General features: G+C 43.0%; 1 protein-coding gene across 3 annotated transcripts in view; it reads right to left on the bottom strand.

The window, feature by feature from the left end:
- Positions 1-16244, bottom strand: part of LOC124711791 — a 141896-nt gene extending 125652 nt beyond the window's left edge. For 2 of the 3 annotated variants that reach the window (XM_047242010.1, XM_047242011.1), the window contains exon 1: positions 16161-16244. In XM_047242010.1, the coding sequence (XP_047097966.1) occupies positions 16161-16220 (60 nt within the window). In that variant the 5' untranslated portion in view covers positions 16221-16244. Of the gene's footprint in view, positions 1-15719; positions 15814-16160 lie in introns of those variants that run through there. The other variant, XM_047242012.1, reaches the window with a different exon arrangement.
- Positions 16245-16444: the final 200 nt, after the last annotated feature.

Here is a 16444-nt window from a genome sequence, read left to right as displayed (position 1 = left end):
ACTATGTAATTAATCATAAAGATCGGTCCTGATTACACAGTTATATACATAGCGCTACACAAGAAGACCTAAACTCGTTCAAACATTGACAATGCCATACAACTGGTGTTACGCTGCTGGGGAAAAATTTCACAATACCACTCAAAACTCGTGGCAGACGTATTCAAACTCTGCCCTTCACCCACGAGCTGGTGGGAAAAAGGCCGTAGTGGAAGGTAATATCTTTATTTTTTGGTGGGAAATGTGTTCACTGAAGCCAGCCGTTGTGGCCGAACGGTTCTAGGCGCTTCAGTCCGAAACTGCGCTGCTGCTACGGTCGCAGGTTCGAATCCTACCTCGGGCATGGATGTGTGTGATGTCCTTAGGTTAGTTAGGTTTTAAGTAGTTCTAAGTTCTAGGGGACTTATGACCTCAGATGTTAAGTCCCATGGTGCTCAGAGCCATTTTTGTGTTCAACTGACAAGATGCTGGCGTTGGACGGAGAGGAGTTTAATAAATGTATTATCTGTAAGCATACAGCTGAGGACTGTATCTATCACTATTTGACGTCAGACTTCACTACAGATGCCTCCCCCTGCGTTGCTTGACAATCACCCTGCAGCTCAGGTAATCGAAGCCAATACACGCTACCACAACTAATGGAAAATGTTTCGCTGTTCTAATTACGTATCGAAATCATCGTGAAAAGAAACAGCACTCACAATCAATGGGTCATAATGTAACACATGGACTTGGGACTGTGGAAAATTATCGTCGCAAAAGATTGCACCAGGGGAGAGGGGCAGCACTTGGAAATTGTGTTCTCCTTGGCGTAAGGTCATAACCTAGCGAAGTTAGAGGCGCGCTTACCTCCCCTCATCCCTCCCTCTCTCTTCCTCCCTCAACCTGCGGTGGGGATATGGGCTTTTTTTTACAAATGGCCAGTTGTCACCGGTTCTGCCAGCTGCAGCCCCTGACACATCTGGGAGCAGAGTCTTCGTTCAGGTGCTGTTGGAGCACCCTCCTCGGTGGACCACATGGCTGGGTGCTCCAGGCTGTGGCTCTGCACTACCACAAAAGGCCGTAACGCCGGCGGCCTACCAAACACAGTGAGATAAATGATGCTAAAAAGTAGCCTCGATCTGACCAGAGCACAGCTGCCTCGCAACCTCGTACTGTCCTGTGATGGAGAACGCACCACCTATAAGCAGGATCTATAAAAGAAATAAAACACAATCGTGGCAACTATAAATGTCCTCTTTTCACAAAAATAGGCGCAGTCCCTTTTCTTTTAGCTTTATAAGCAAACCTGGTGTAGTTTTTATGTATGACTAAGGGGCACAATTCACATCTCTCTCTCCCTCTGTCTCCCATTATTTTGTGACATCCAACAAAGTGAAAAAATCACTACAGCACCTCTGCTGATTACACATGACCAAAGTGCAGAGGCCAGACTATACATCTCCTGTGCAAAATCGAATAAAAAAGTCTTCCACTATTTTGCTGCAAAAACTACCAGTCACTGCAGTATGACCTCGTTAGTTTGAAACCGTCGTTGGAGTAAAGAAAAAACGAGTTTTTAAACTCTGAAGAAAAAACATCTATATTAAGCAATTTATTTCAGCTTGATGGACAAATAAGTGTCTGTAAACAAATTGTCATCCACCTGTACATTACAAACATTTCAGACACGTAAAATAACATCACAGAGCAGCCTGTTTCATGCCATTTGCTCACATATCGTAAAAACACAATCGTTTTACGTTTGCCAACAACAAACTATCATTCAAGAGGATGTTACTGTTTTGTACACTATGGCAGATTCCATTTTACCAATGTGATGGTATATTGCGCTGGAGTTTATGAAACAAATCGTGAGAGCATGTCTTGTAATAAGATCTCCTAACATCACCTAGTGGAGAACCCTATAAGATTCTTCTGACACATGAAATACAAATACCGTTTACATGATGACGTCTGACATTTTATGCTACATAACTCGCCTCTAGTGACCTGTGTGTAAAGTTTCTGTCATCTAGCAGCCAATCATTCGCAATAGCAGCAGATTTTGGCATTATAGTTTCATAAGCAACTTGATCATCATAGAACAGCAGGTTTCACACAATCTACTCACATGTCGGGAACAACATTATCATTTCTAGGTTCCACAATGAGCTATAATTCAAATGGTGTCTGCTTTATAATGTGAAGTTATGAAGCGTGAAATAACACAGGACTTGTGGTAACACCTATTTTTAAACAAGCAGTTGTGATGATAATAATGAAAACAGTCATGATCCAAGAGGACAGAGTTTAGTTGTATAAGCAAAATTGGTATAGTCAGAGCATTCTGCCTGTTCGAATAACAAATTGTCATGCATGAGGGCATTACTTTCATTTCAGACGTATGAAATACCGATGCAGATCGGTATCTATCGAGTCATGTAGTACATTTGAGAGCAGTACTCATCATTATTTTGTAACATCCAGAGCAGATAAAAAACTATGTTGCGTCCAGACTTTAACAAGTTTTACCACTCCTTGTAACAGAATCTCCTATATGATTTTACCACATCCCTCTCTTCCACTATAACGAAAACACAACACACAGGATGGTAGAAATAAAACACAGAGCTGATGTTTCTAACTGACAAAAATGTGGAAGACATCACAACATATGGAGATGGAAAGAGTTTATGGCATTGTACAGCATTTACAAATAGCTATCTGAAGATGGTGACCTAGTCAGTTAACCTCATCTTCCATAGTGATGGAGTAGCAGATGTCTCAGCATTCCATTTTGAAGATGAATGTTGACACTGAGCATATTACATATCACGTATCACTCCATTGGAGCAGGTGACCACTGATCGAAGCTGCACAGACCTCTGTAAAGTTGTCACCTGTACTAGAGAAAGAGAATGTCCAACAGATTATCATTCACAAGAGAGGGATCCCGTGTTGTTCTTTCATACACAATTTAATACATTGTTTTTCAGCTGTAACACATCCAAGCAGTATATGACTACAACTTTGTACACACATTAACATATTTCGATCCACTGGCTCTCACAGAGAGCCGAATATCACATGGTGTAAACTATGCTGCCCCCACAACACACAGGACGGTAGAAATAAAAAATGTGGAAGACATCACAACATATGTAGACTGGAAGAGTTTATGGCATTCTAGAGCATTTACAAATAGCTATCTGAAGGTGATGACCTATACACTTAGTCTCATCTTCCATCGTGATAGGGTAGCTGATGTCTCAGCATTCCATTTTGAAGAGCATTATTTACTCATTTAGGAGTCATGTACATGATTAGCGTTCCGGTGTGTACTATCACTGGAAGGTGCTTTTCACAACACTCATGAGGTAGTAGAAATAAAAAGAGGTATTGTTATATTATTGGCGAAAATTTATGTGGAGGGCAACGAAACATATGGAAATAGGACGAGTCTTCAGAATTGAGAAATACTTCCAAACAACTGTTTGAAAGTGATGAGCTCTACATTTAATCCCATGCTCCATAGTGACAAGTAGGAGATGTCCAGGCTTCCACCAAGCCTCTCTCCATCTCAAACAAGTGGTGTCAGTCAATCATCATGTGGTAACCAACAGTGTAACTGCACTGATGGGGTGTGAAAGACACTCTCAATATGGGACAGTGTACTGTAACAAGCAACACAGTTGATAGTGTGATCAATTTTAGCAATTTTGACAGTTGTTCCACAATTTCAGTGCTAGCCAGTGACACAGCAGAATGCTTCCCAGTTTCTGTATCATCGCTAAATCACCCGTCCACTACTTTGCAAGTACCATATACTAGATTGCAAATAGAGATAGATGACTGTGCAGTATGTCCCTTCGGTTATATACACGAAAGTATACCCGAAAGCATCCTATACCATTGCAATTAGGTTATTTACATATTTCTAGCACGTCTATCATAGTACACAATTTACGATTATGACTGGCGATCTTTCCCTGAGTGTCTGGAAGTCACAGAGTATTCTCGCGCTCCATTGTCATTGACCAAACCTCCCTGCAACACCATCGCCAGTTTACTCTGCAGCTGACTATATGTATGAGGTTACTATACCCACCATATTCCACGTTTTATGAAGGAACAGAGCAAGCTGTTTCTGTAACTGCTGTTCAGTGAAGACTGTTTCGCACCAATCCTTCCCACAGCACGCATCCAAATGTACAAGTTCTCCCCAGATGCGAGCATTTTGAGGAGGGTAGTGCCCCTTATTGGTGCACAGTAGACATGAGAGTGTTGCGGTGATATAACAGACGGTTCAGAAGAACTGTGTGGTTCATACATGATGGAGCTCCAGATGGATGGAGATTGAAACATTTCACATAAATCAACTGTGCTATCAATTCTGAAATATTATTCCAGTGTCTGGAATCAGTACCAAGAACGTATCGGAGCGAGAGAAATGACCACAGAGCATAAACACAAACTCCTATGGCTGCACGGTTCTGCTCCTGAAAATGGTTATATTGTTAAAACCATATGGTTTCTGAAGTGTTAGTAGTGAGGAATGCAGCGCTCTTAATACTCTAATACAGAACATATTAGTCCAACATCAGACCTACAACCAACCTGCAACTTTCCTACCCCAATTACTATGGTGACAAACTTTAAAATGATAAAATTACTTCCATCTACACTATTCTGGTGTCCTAGGAAGGCATCGTCAGTGTATATCCGCTGCTGGAGCTGCCTATGAACCAACTAGAACGAAGGCAGGTGACTACTGTTCTATCTCTTAGAAAATTAATGGATTTTATAGGTCTTTTTAAGCTCGAAACGTATGTACCCTCAATCACACTTCCCGCATCAGTCGCGCTTATTATTATTAGTAATAGCGGTTTTGAGGTATACGATTATGGCTCACTAGCAAAAAGAGCGAGGAGAAAAGGGCACGAATATTTTCGATGGTTGATACACTGTGTTACCACTCACGCCCTGCTGCACGAAAATGCACGTGGAGAACCAGCAAGTTCTTATGAGGGAGTAAGCACCACAATCAATAGCCAAAGCAGATGCAGAGTCTTATTACTGCAGGCCGCGGTGGCCTAGCGGTTCTAGGGGCTCCATTCCGGAACCGAGCTGCTGCTACGGTCGCAGGTTCTAATCCTGCCTCGGCCATGGATGTGTGTGATGTCCTTATGTTAGTTAGGTTTAAGTAGTTCTAAGTCTAGGGGACTGATGACCTCAGATATTAATTCCCTTAGTGCTTAGATCCATTTGAACCATTTTCTTATTGCTGTTTACAGTAGCATCACTATGGCTCTGGCAGCATTCCTCTTGCACACATAAGCCCTGGTCTGATGTTACGTAGTTTCGCTCATGTGTAGGATAATACAGGAATTTCGACCCAACACCATGTCTCTCGAGTACACCCTCCTAACACTATTAAAGGTGATATATGTGGCATCGGTCTACTCTCCTACACAACATTCTAAGGAATGGCTTAAGTCTGACAAATGTATTGATTCTTCTCCTTAATAGTTAAGGAATAGTATTGCTTGTGCGAACCAGCCGTGATTCAGTAACATCTATATTCGTCTGCATGAGAACACAGTTCTGGATTGGGATACATATGTTTCGTCTGCTTTAATATAGCGCCTCTGTGTAATACTTATATCGCTTTTATTAAAGTATGTTACGAAAACCCACGTAGTTTACTGGGGGGGAGGGTTAAGACTGAGTGCAGACAGAGCATAATGTTTAAGGTTTTCTCGGTCTCGAGTGTCTGGGTACCTCAACCAACCTCAGCTCCTCACATTTCATGGTACTTTTTCTCTCATTTATGCATCCACAATCAATTTACGTAATTTTGCAAGTTTCTCGCGATTTTACATAATTCGCCGTATTTCCCTCAATTTTACGTATTCCCCATCAATTTGTCGTAATTATACCAGGTTTTCCTTGGTTTATACCGATTTTATGTCACCTTTCATGTTTTTTCGATAATTCTCTGGCATATCCATGCGTTGTTTGATTTTATACAAGGATATTTGCTTGTCCTATACACCAGCCTACTAAAAAATCCAAAGAATTCCCCTCTTCCTGATGATCGACAGGCATTTGTTTGGATAGGAAGATTATGAAATGTAAAGTAACACGAGTGGTGCAGAATGGAAACTCGAAGTATGGAAACAAATCCGTGAACTGCTACGACACATCAGGTGACCTCAGATATTAATTCCCTTAGTGCTTAATGCCATTTGAACAGAACAGCACATTAGCCGAACGGTATAGTACAGCACATAACACGGGGTGGATGCACACACTAACTCAGGCCTACTTTGGTTCGAGGGATTCATTAAATTCATTAAATTCTGCAGGCTCGTGTAGCGATGCACTTGATGGAATCTCAAAGCATGGCACAGTTATACATGTTCATTTAACTTCTACTCTGCCGTGAAGGGATCTGCAACAGGGAGTTGACATGTGTACAGAGTTGATTTGTGCTGCTGCTCATATTTTTTCCCCATGAGTATATGCTCTTATTGCTTACCAAGTGAGCTTTGGTACTTTAGTTTATACCTTCCAAATCTGATATGTCCCCACAACCCTATCAGGACATCTACAAACTGTACATTTCGGGTATTTTTTATCCTAGTAATAAGTTATTTGTTAGTTGACAGTATGTCGACTGTACTTAGGATGGTGGAACTTGAGAGTTTCCCTTCTCTGTACTTACAGAGTGCGCACCCCCGGAAGCGTAATGTATTGACGAACAATTATCAAGTTATGCATTCGAACAGCAACCGTCCGCCGCTGACAGCTGTAGACACATACCTAGAGAGACTACGCAAGCATATTACCAATCGTGACGTCTCTATTTTAACCAATTGTACGTTATTTTCGACAGTCCTACAGCCTCGCAAACAGAGAAAAACTCTTCGCAAAACAATTGTCTACGGGATGTAAGCACATTTAAATTCATCCATAACATCTCCGATGCAAGTTATATTACCGATCTTTCGTAAACAATATTGTCTAGATTCTCCAGTATTAGCAACAAACCAAGGTGTCCTGGCGCGCCTATCGCGCTCCCTTTTATACTCTTCAAGATCCACGATGACGACACATGATCATTCCACTCCAGCTATTTTGTATGCTAGATGTCCGCTGGAAGGATGGAGTCAGTCTTTCGCGATTATTATGCTTATGTACAGGATAGAACAGCACATTAGACGAACGGTATAGTACAGCACAGTACTCGAATGCTCCCAGTCACTCACAACCAAATGTTCTACAGATGCATTGCCATTGCTCTATTTTCTGTATGTCTGTGTCCATGTGTGTGTCGTGGATGGCTCCAATAAACCTGACCCAATCCTCTCGCTAGTGGATCCACCTTCGAACCCTGTCACGGACGATGCGCATTGTGGATTCACATCTAGACGCCGTTCCGGACATAACACGGGGTGGATGCACACACTAACTCAGGCCTACCTTGGTTCGAGGGATTCATCCGCAACATTGAATGCATAAAAATGTGAACTTTTCTCCTCCCAGGAACGTTGAAATTGTATTTCTATCTTTTGTAGTTCGGAAGCAATAAATCTTTGAATTCCGTTCCTTCTTTTTGAAAGCCCTGTATTTGTAAAATACTCTGCTAATTCGAGTTCTTGGAATTGTAACAGTTAACCAATCCGTGATATATGCTCTCTTGTAGCGTGTGCCACTGAAGATGGCTGAGTATTTCCGTCATACTTCCGCTCTTACTAAATGGACCAGTGAACAAACCCGCTTCTCTTCTTTGGATCTTCTCTGTTTCCTGTACCAATTCTATCTGGTATGGATCCCAAACTGACGAGTAACAGTCTATTATTCGTCGAACGAAAGTTTTGTGAGCTGCTTCCTCCATTCCACAACACTTTCTGAGGATTCTTCCACTGAATCTCAGTCCGTCATCTGACTTAACTGCGACTAGCGTCACTTTATACAGTTCCGTACGCATAATCCCAGACGTGTAATGGATGTAACTTCCTCCAGCGATAGTTCTGTAGTCGTGTAACCATACGGTAATGTGTCTTTCCGCGTATTTATGCACAATACGTCACATCTGTTTATGCTGAGGGTCAACTGGCAATTCCTGCACTAAGCGTCGATCCTCTGTAGCAATTCCTGCCTTTCGCTACAATTTTCTAGCGTAGGGGCTTTTCTGTATATAACAGCGTCACCAAAGTCTTCCGTCGGTAACCGCTGGGTCGTTTGGATTTGGTGTGAAAGGTAGTGATAGTATAACACTTCCTTGAGGTGCACCCCAAGTTACTTGTACGCCTGAAGATTTTTTGTGAAAAATGATACGCGTTGCTCTGTTTGCTGGGACTCTTCAATCCCATCACAAAGCTGATATGGTATTCCTCACGTTCGTACTTTACTGGTCCCCAAGACTGGCTAAGTTTCACGCAAGCTCGAAATTTAGTGCGGACATCAATGCGAGATGCTTTTAATAGTTTCCACAATGATACATTGTCTCAAAATAAGGTAGAAAACCCAAAGAGATTCTGGTCGTATGTAAAGTACATCAGTGGCAAAAAACAGTCAATATCGCAGCTGCGCGATAGCGATGGAAATGTTACCGATGATGGTGCCACTAAAGAGGAATTACTAAATACAGTTTTCTGTAATTCCTTCACGAAAGAAGACGAAGTAAATATTCCAGAATTCGAAACCAGAACAGCTTTTAGCATGAGTGACATAAAAGTAGATATCTTAGGTGTTGCGGAACAACTCAAATCACTTAAAAAAGGCAAGTCTTCCGGTCCAGATGGTGTACCAAACAGGATCCTTTCAGAGTATGCAGACACAATAGCGCCTTTCTTAGCATTCTTACACAACCGCTCACTTGACGAAAGGTCTGTTCCCAGAGACTGGAAAGTAGTACAAAAAAAATGTTCAACTGTGTGTGAAATATTATGGGACTTAACTGCTAAGGCCATCAGTCCCTAAGCTTACACACTGCTGAATCTAAATTATCCCAAGGACAAACACGCACAGCCATGCCCGAGGGAGGACTCGAACCTCCGCCGGGACCAGCCGCACAGTCCATGACGAAAGTAGCACAGGTCACACCAATATTCAAGAAAGGAAATAGGAGTAACCCATTGAATTACAGACTCATATCACAGACCTCAATTTGCAGAAGGATTTTAGAGCATATATTGTACTCGAACATTATGAATCACCATGAAGAAAATGAGTTATTGATACATAACCAAGACGGATTCAGAAAATATCGTTCTTGTGCAACGCAGCTAGCTCTTTATTCCCGCGTCCGGCCATCCTGGTTTAGGTTTTCCGTGATTTCCCTAAATCGCTCCAGGCAAATGCCGGGATGGTTCCTTTCAAAGGGCACGGCCGACTTCCTTCCCTGTCCTTCCCTAATCCGATGAGACCGATGACCTGGCTGTCTGGTCTCCTTCCCTAAAACAACCAACCATCTTTATTCCCATGAAGTAACGAGTACTGTTGACAAGGGATCTCAGATCGATTCCATATTCCTAGATTTCCAGAAGGCTTTTGATACCGTTCCTCACAAGCGACTATTAATCAAACTGCGTGCATATGGAGTATCGTCTCAGTTGTGTGACTGGATTCTTCAGTAAATCATTGAGTAGAACAGAAGTGATATCTGGCGTTCCGTAGGGTAGTGTCATTGGCCCTCTGCTGTTACTGATTTACATAAATGATCTAGGTGATAATCTGAGCAGCTCCCTTAGACTGTTTGCAGTTTACGCTCTAATTTGCCGTCTAGTAAAATCATCAGACGATCAGTTCAAATGGTTCAAATGGCTCTGAGCACTATGGGACTCAACTTCTTTGGTCATCAGTCCCCTAGAACTTAGAACTACTTAAACCTAACTAACCTAAGAACATCACACACAGCCATGCCCGAGGCAGGATTCGAAACTGCGACCGTAGCGGTCGCGCGGTTCCAGACTGTAGCGCCTAGAACCGCGATCAGTTCCTATTACAAAATGATCTAGAGAGAATTTCTGTATGGTGCGAAAGGTGGTAATTGACACTAAACAAAGAAAAGTGCGAGGCCATCCACATGGGTACTAAAAGAAATCCGATAAATTTTGGGTATACTATAAATCGGACAAATCTAAGGGCTGTCAATTCGACTAAATACCTAGGAATTACAATTACGAGCAACTTAAATTGGAAAGACCCCATACATAATATTGTGGGGAAGGCGAAACAAAGACTGCGCTTTGTTGGCAGAACACTTAGAAGATGCGACAAGCCCACTGAAGAGACAGCCTACATTACACTTGTCCGTCCTCTGCTGGAATATTGCTGCGCGGTGTGGGATCCTTACCAGGTGGGATTGACGGAGGACATCGAAAAAGTGCAAAGAAGGGCAGCTCGTTTCGTGTTATTGCGCAATAGGAGTGAGAGTGTCACTGATAAGATACGCGAGTTGGGGTGGCAGTCACTAAAACAAAGGTGGTATTCTTTGAGGCGAGATCTATTTTCGAAATTTCAATCACCAACTTTCTCTTCCGAATGCAAAAATATTTTTTGACACCCACTTACGTAGGGAGAAATGATCATCATAATAAAATAAGAGAAATCAGAGCTCGAACGGAAAGATTTAGGTGTACCTTTTTCCCACGCGCCATTCGAGAGTGGAATGGTAGAGAAGTAATGTAACCACGTAGATGTGGATGTAGATGTCATGCGACAGTGTGGGATCCTCGTGAGGAGTCTCGTGGGGCGCAGGGCGAGCTGAACTTCACACGATGTTTGTTTGCGGAATCCATGTTGATTCCTACTGGGTATATTTTAGGTCTCCTAACATGCCATAAAACGTAAGCAAAAAAAGTGTTTCAAAATTCTACAAAAGATCAACGTTAGCTATATTTAGTCGTGACGGAGACAAGCGGTATACCATTACTACTGTGTTCGAACATTACACGAATGTTTTCTCTACTCACCCCCATTCATTTTCATTTGACCACATTTCAAGCAAGCTGTCATTCAAAGCACCGAATTGAAATTCTATCCAAGTGATCCCGAATCCTCGTACGGTCGCTGAACGATGCCATTTTCCAATAGACGACAGCGTCATCAGCCAACAATCAAGATTGCTGCCCATCCAATCCAACGAATCATTTATCCACCTGGAGAACAGGAGTGCTGATACAGATTTAACCTGGTGATTACAAGACATTATCTTCATCTTCGTCTCTGGTGAATACTGACTGTCCCGGAAACCTACTGGATTCTATCAGTCATCAAGTCTTCGAACCAGTAAAGTATCTGAGGAACTATTCCGTATGCTCTGATCTTAATCTGCAATCTCTTTCCACGATGTTTCGGTGATTGTTATGGTTCGCTCCAGATGAATGTGATGCAAGAACCATCCCGCAAAATGGGGTGGATTCATTTCTGAAGACTACACCTCTTCACTCATTCATGATACAATCTTGATGTCACTGATTCCACTAGAAATAGGTCCATGTTGGTAATCTTAAATAGGAATACGCAGTGCCAGGCACCTAGCATAAAGAGCAACTGCACTCAGCTTGAGACATGCAGTATGTCATGGAAATGCAGCTCCTTCTACATTCCAGACAATGTTTGTAGTGAAATATAGTCAGATTTTGGTCCTGTTTTGGTGTGTTTATTCTTGGTTGGCCTTATTAGTCCCTTGCAACGAACGTTTCCTGTATCTGGGAGCCATCGCCGATGCCTTGCAATGACGCTTTGATGCATATTCACCGCGGATGGCGGATCGTATCTCACCTACATGAAGGCATCTGAAGCTTATACCGTGCACAATTGGGTCAAATGGTGTCTCTGTTATACAGGGTGTACGTGAAGTCCGGGAACACTTTCAATTATTTGTTGCACAAAAACCAAACATTGTACAGATATCATACATATTGAATTTTGAAGAGAAACCCTGAAAGCTTTTTTTCATGTATATCGCCATAGCGTAGTTTGGCAATTTGCTGATAGTCAGCGCTAGTCGCAAACAAGGCGATTTCTGGTGCGGAGCGAGCTTTCTGTGTGTTGGAGTTCGACAAAATACAAGTGTGCTACAGCTATCGAATCTGGGGTGCAAAGCATCCACACGAATGCATTGAATTTGAGCGTGATTCCCGAAAGTAAATGTTTTTTGTGCCTTGTCACGTCGAAAACTGTACGGGCCATTCTTCTTCGCCGAGAGCACTGTCACTGGATATTCCTACCTGGACATGTTGCAGCAATGGCTGATGCATCAAATGCAATCGGACTCTCCGTTCATCTTTCAGCAGGATGGTGCTCTGTCCCATTTTCATCGTGAAGTTCGTGGGTACCTGAACACGGAGCTACCGCGTCGATGTATCGGCCGTACTACAGAAGGAGACAGCTGTTTCAGGTAATGGCCTACCCGATCACCAGATCTCACTCCATGTGACTTTTTCTGTGGGGACACATTAAAGATGTGTATGCAGCGCCTCTACCACGTGATATAGCACAGCTCTGGGAGAGAATGTGGGAAGCGACTGCCACAGTCGACGATGCCATGTTGGGACGGGTATGGCAAGAATTCGATTACCGTATTGACGTCTGCCGGTCACTCATGGTTCGCATATCAAATGTTTGTAAAAAAAAAAAATTCCAGAGTTTCTCTTCAAAGTGCAATGTGTATGACGTCTGTACAATGTTTAGTTCTTGTGCAATAAATAATTGAAAGTGTTCCCGGACTTTATTCTCACCCTGTGTTTAAGATGCACAATACACGAAGAGTCTACTATTAACACTACTCGTAACGCAAATACAAACATGTCCGATACGTTACGGGGCCTATTGCCTGGTTTTTGGGTTTATTTTTGTTTGTCTGTTTAGGCGCTTCCATCCGTTCATATATGAAGAAATATGTTCAACTCTCCATCTGTATATTTGCGTCCAGTGTTAATGGTATATTTCTTGCCTCCGTCACCTCGAATAAATGTCGCTGACGTCTGTCTTTTGTGGGATTTCAAAACACGTCTTATGCGTGTTAGTGTATTGTTATATGTTTGCAGACCAAAAATCTCCTCTGTAAGAATCATGGGTCCCGCAAACAGTGATTGCGTGAAACCCAAGTCGCCCTTCCCGCACACGAGACTCGGCAGTAGACGCCAACACCCAAGTTGATATCGTGTTTCTTGACTTCCACAGGGTGTTCAATAGTGCCCCACACTGTCGCATAATCAATAAAGTACGAGCTTATGGAATATCAGATAAGCTCTCTGATGGGACTGAAGAGTACTAGCAAACAGAACACAGCTTATAATTCTTAACGGGGAAAATCTTCAGGCGTAAAAATAACTTCCGGTGTACCTCAAGGAAGTATCATACGACCATCACTTTTCGCACTACATCCAGACGACTTACTGGTTAGCCAATTTCTTCAAAGTCTCTTCATTTCTGTTCATAGTTCTTCATATTCTTCTAAGTAGCTAACTTCTTCACATCTCTGATCTCTCCATATCTCTATTTTAGATACCATGCTTGTTACACGAAAAATGCAATTCACGCAAACAAATCGGTTCACAGTTCACCTAAAACAGTGGCTCTTTAAATTTATACAACAGTGTTACCTAAGCGCCATTTTTCACACAGCAATTACAACTAGCGTTACCTCGGTAGCACTCATGTGTGGGCAAACCCGACTGGATACAATATCTAAAGTGTGCTTTTGAGTCCATTTCGGGGATCTGATTACGTTTGCCTTCATAAGTCCCCCAAATATTCCGGCAGTACTCAGAGTAAATCACATCATGATCCTGCAAGTTGTCCAAGTTGTGTCTAACACATCGTACTGTTGTGCATTCACTGTGTCCTCTCCTCAAGCTGATTTATTTTTCTCGTTGCATCTAAAGTCTCCTCATCAGATTTACAATTGAACTTTAAATAATGTGAGAGATACAACATAGATATTGCTAATCTTGTGATAGGATAGTTCGACTTCTTCTGCTGATATGCTGCATTTATCGACGTTCGGAGCGCACCACAATTCACTGCTTTAAATTGAAATTCCTTACATTGATTCTGCATATGGTTTGAAAGCATCATAACGCGCGATGAAGTTGTCGAATTCTTAAGCCATTCTGCACGGATTAAAAAATACATCCGCAAATCAATTCGCAATCTGCGGAAAATATTTATTCGGATTCCACGCTTCAAGCTTCCACTATTATTAATTGAAACTACTACATTACAAAGCAATAATCGATTATGTTCTTGGACTGCAGGTTACTACAATGCACGATATTTCATCTGGCTACCTGCCAGACGTCTTCTTGGTGAGCTATAGAATGCTCACGAGAGTACACCGGATACTGTCTGGACGGTGGTCAGATGAAATATGGTGCTTGATAGTATCCTGCAATCCCTGAACATCATCTGTTATTCAGGAGGCTGGAAAAATTTCAAGATTCACAACTAAAAATAATTTTTTGGGGGGAAATTAGTTGGAAAACGCGAAAGTATAATCTACTCAAAAATGGCTCAAATGGCTCTGAGCACTATGGGACTTAACTTCTGAGGTCATCAGTCCCCGAGAACTTAGAACTACTTAAACCTAACTAACCTAAGGACATCACACACATCCATGCCCGAGGCAGGATTCGAAACTGCAACCGTAGCGATCACGCGGTTCCAGACTGTAGCGCCTAGAACCGCTCGGCCAACTCGGACGGCTATATTCTACTAGCTAGGGACTTTACAAAGTAAGGTAGCTAAGACCATAGCGCAACAAGATTGGCACAATGTCAGAGGTGAGTACATGTTCCGGGTTTCCTGGAGAGACCAGTTGCGTTAAGGATAACAGGTGCGCCATAGAGCGAGTGGAGTGGTGCTGCAACTGGAAACGTACTCCAGTGTTGTAGTACGCGGAACAGTATGATTCCTGGGAGCAAAACTTCTTATTTACATACAGATTCGCTGTAAAATTCTGGCGGTATATGGAGTAATTGATATCTCCCGTCTATCCGCAGTGAAATGACACTAACAGCCGGCCGCTGTGACCGAGCGGTTCTACGCGCTTCAGTGCGGAACCGCACTGCTGCGGTCGCAGGTTCGAATCCTGCCTCGGGCATGGATGTGTGTGATGTCCTTATGTTAGTTAGGTTTAAGTAGTTCTAAGTCTTAGGGGACTGATGACCTCAGATGTTAATTCCCATTGTGCTTAGAGCCGTTTGAACCATTTGACGCTAACAAATTGGTCAGCGCGACAACAAACGTGAGTGACGGTTATCGGAAAGTCCAGATCTTGCACCATCCCATTTCCGTCTTTTTAGTAATCTGAAGGAACATTTAAAGAAAGAGATTTTCGAACGATGAGGACGTTCACAAAGAGGTTGCCGAATGACTCCGTGACCAAGGAGCGGAAATCTATCGTCGAGGAATCGAACAATTCAAAAAATGTGTGTGAAATCTTATGGGACTTAACTGCTAAGGTCATCTGTCCCTAAGCTTACACACTACTTAACCTAAATTATCCTAAGGACAAACACACACACACACACACCCATGCCCGAGGGAGGACTGTAACCTCCGCTGGGACCAGCGAATCAAACAATTGATAGAATGTTCGAACAGTTGTTTACATAGACTGGTGGCAATGTTGGCAATGGCGTCATGTAGCTGTGTCAGTTTTAAGTGTAATACAGCGTTCAGTAAAAGTTACCTGGCTTGTCTCAATAATGTGAACTTACTTTTTCAAGTCCCCTTGCATATTGATTCTTCCAGGTCATTCTTGAACACTGTCAAGAAAATCTGATAGTTCTTACAGATGTCAGAGATACGAAAGAACGTCGTGTACAAGTGGTACATTTGACAAGGTCGTTAAGGCTTCGTTAATGGACGAGAATTGAGCACTGACATTACTGGTTTCGAGGTTATCGCAGCAGAAGTCCCTGTCATTAACTAAGAAACTAATATTGTAACAGCCTTACAGCACGTCATAATGAACAGTGCAATTTGGAGATGCAACTGCATGGCGTTTATGTGAACGTCGTTAGCGAAAAATGAATGCAGTTAGGAGAACGTGAACTATCAGTTCAACGGACCGCGGACGTTGACACTGCACTGCTAGAGAAGAACAACAGCTTACAGTTTGGAGGAAGCAAAACATGACACGTGACGGCAGTCCTCACCAGAGCGTAGACGGCTGCTGCCGCCGCGGCCGGCACCAGGCGGCAGCACGGTCGCGCCATGCATGGCTCCGCTCGGCTCCCGTCGGCGGCTTCCGTGGCACTGAAGCGAAGGCGACGGCGAAGGCGCGCCAAAGCACGGACAACGCCTGCCCAGCGCCCCACCAGGCACCAGCCGCAGCGAGAGACAGAGGGGCAGGCGAGGCGAAACACGGCCTGGTTGCACAATTCTCTTAGCGCACCATTCACACCTGTGCTGGCCGGGAATGGTAGTGCTGCGGACGGCG

The sequence above is a fragment of the Schistocerca piceifrons genome, chromosome 8, assembly GCF_021461385.2.
Source record: "Schistocerca piceifrons isolate TAMUIC-IGC-003096 chromosome 8, iqSchPice1.1, whole genome shotgun sequence".
NCBI lineage: Eukaryota > Metazoa > Arthropoda > Insecta > Orthoptera > Acrididae > Schistocerca > Schistocerca piceifrons.
This window is presented reverse-complemented; position numbering and strand designations above follow the sequence as displayed.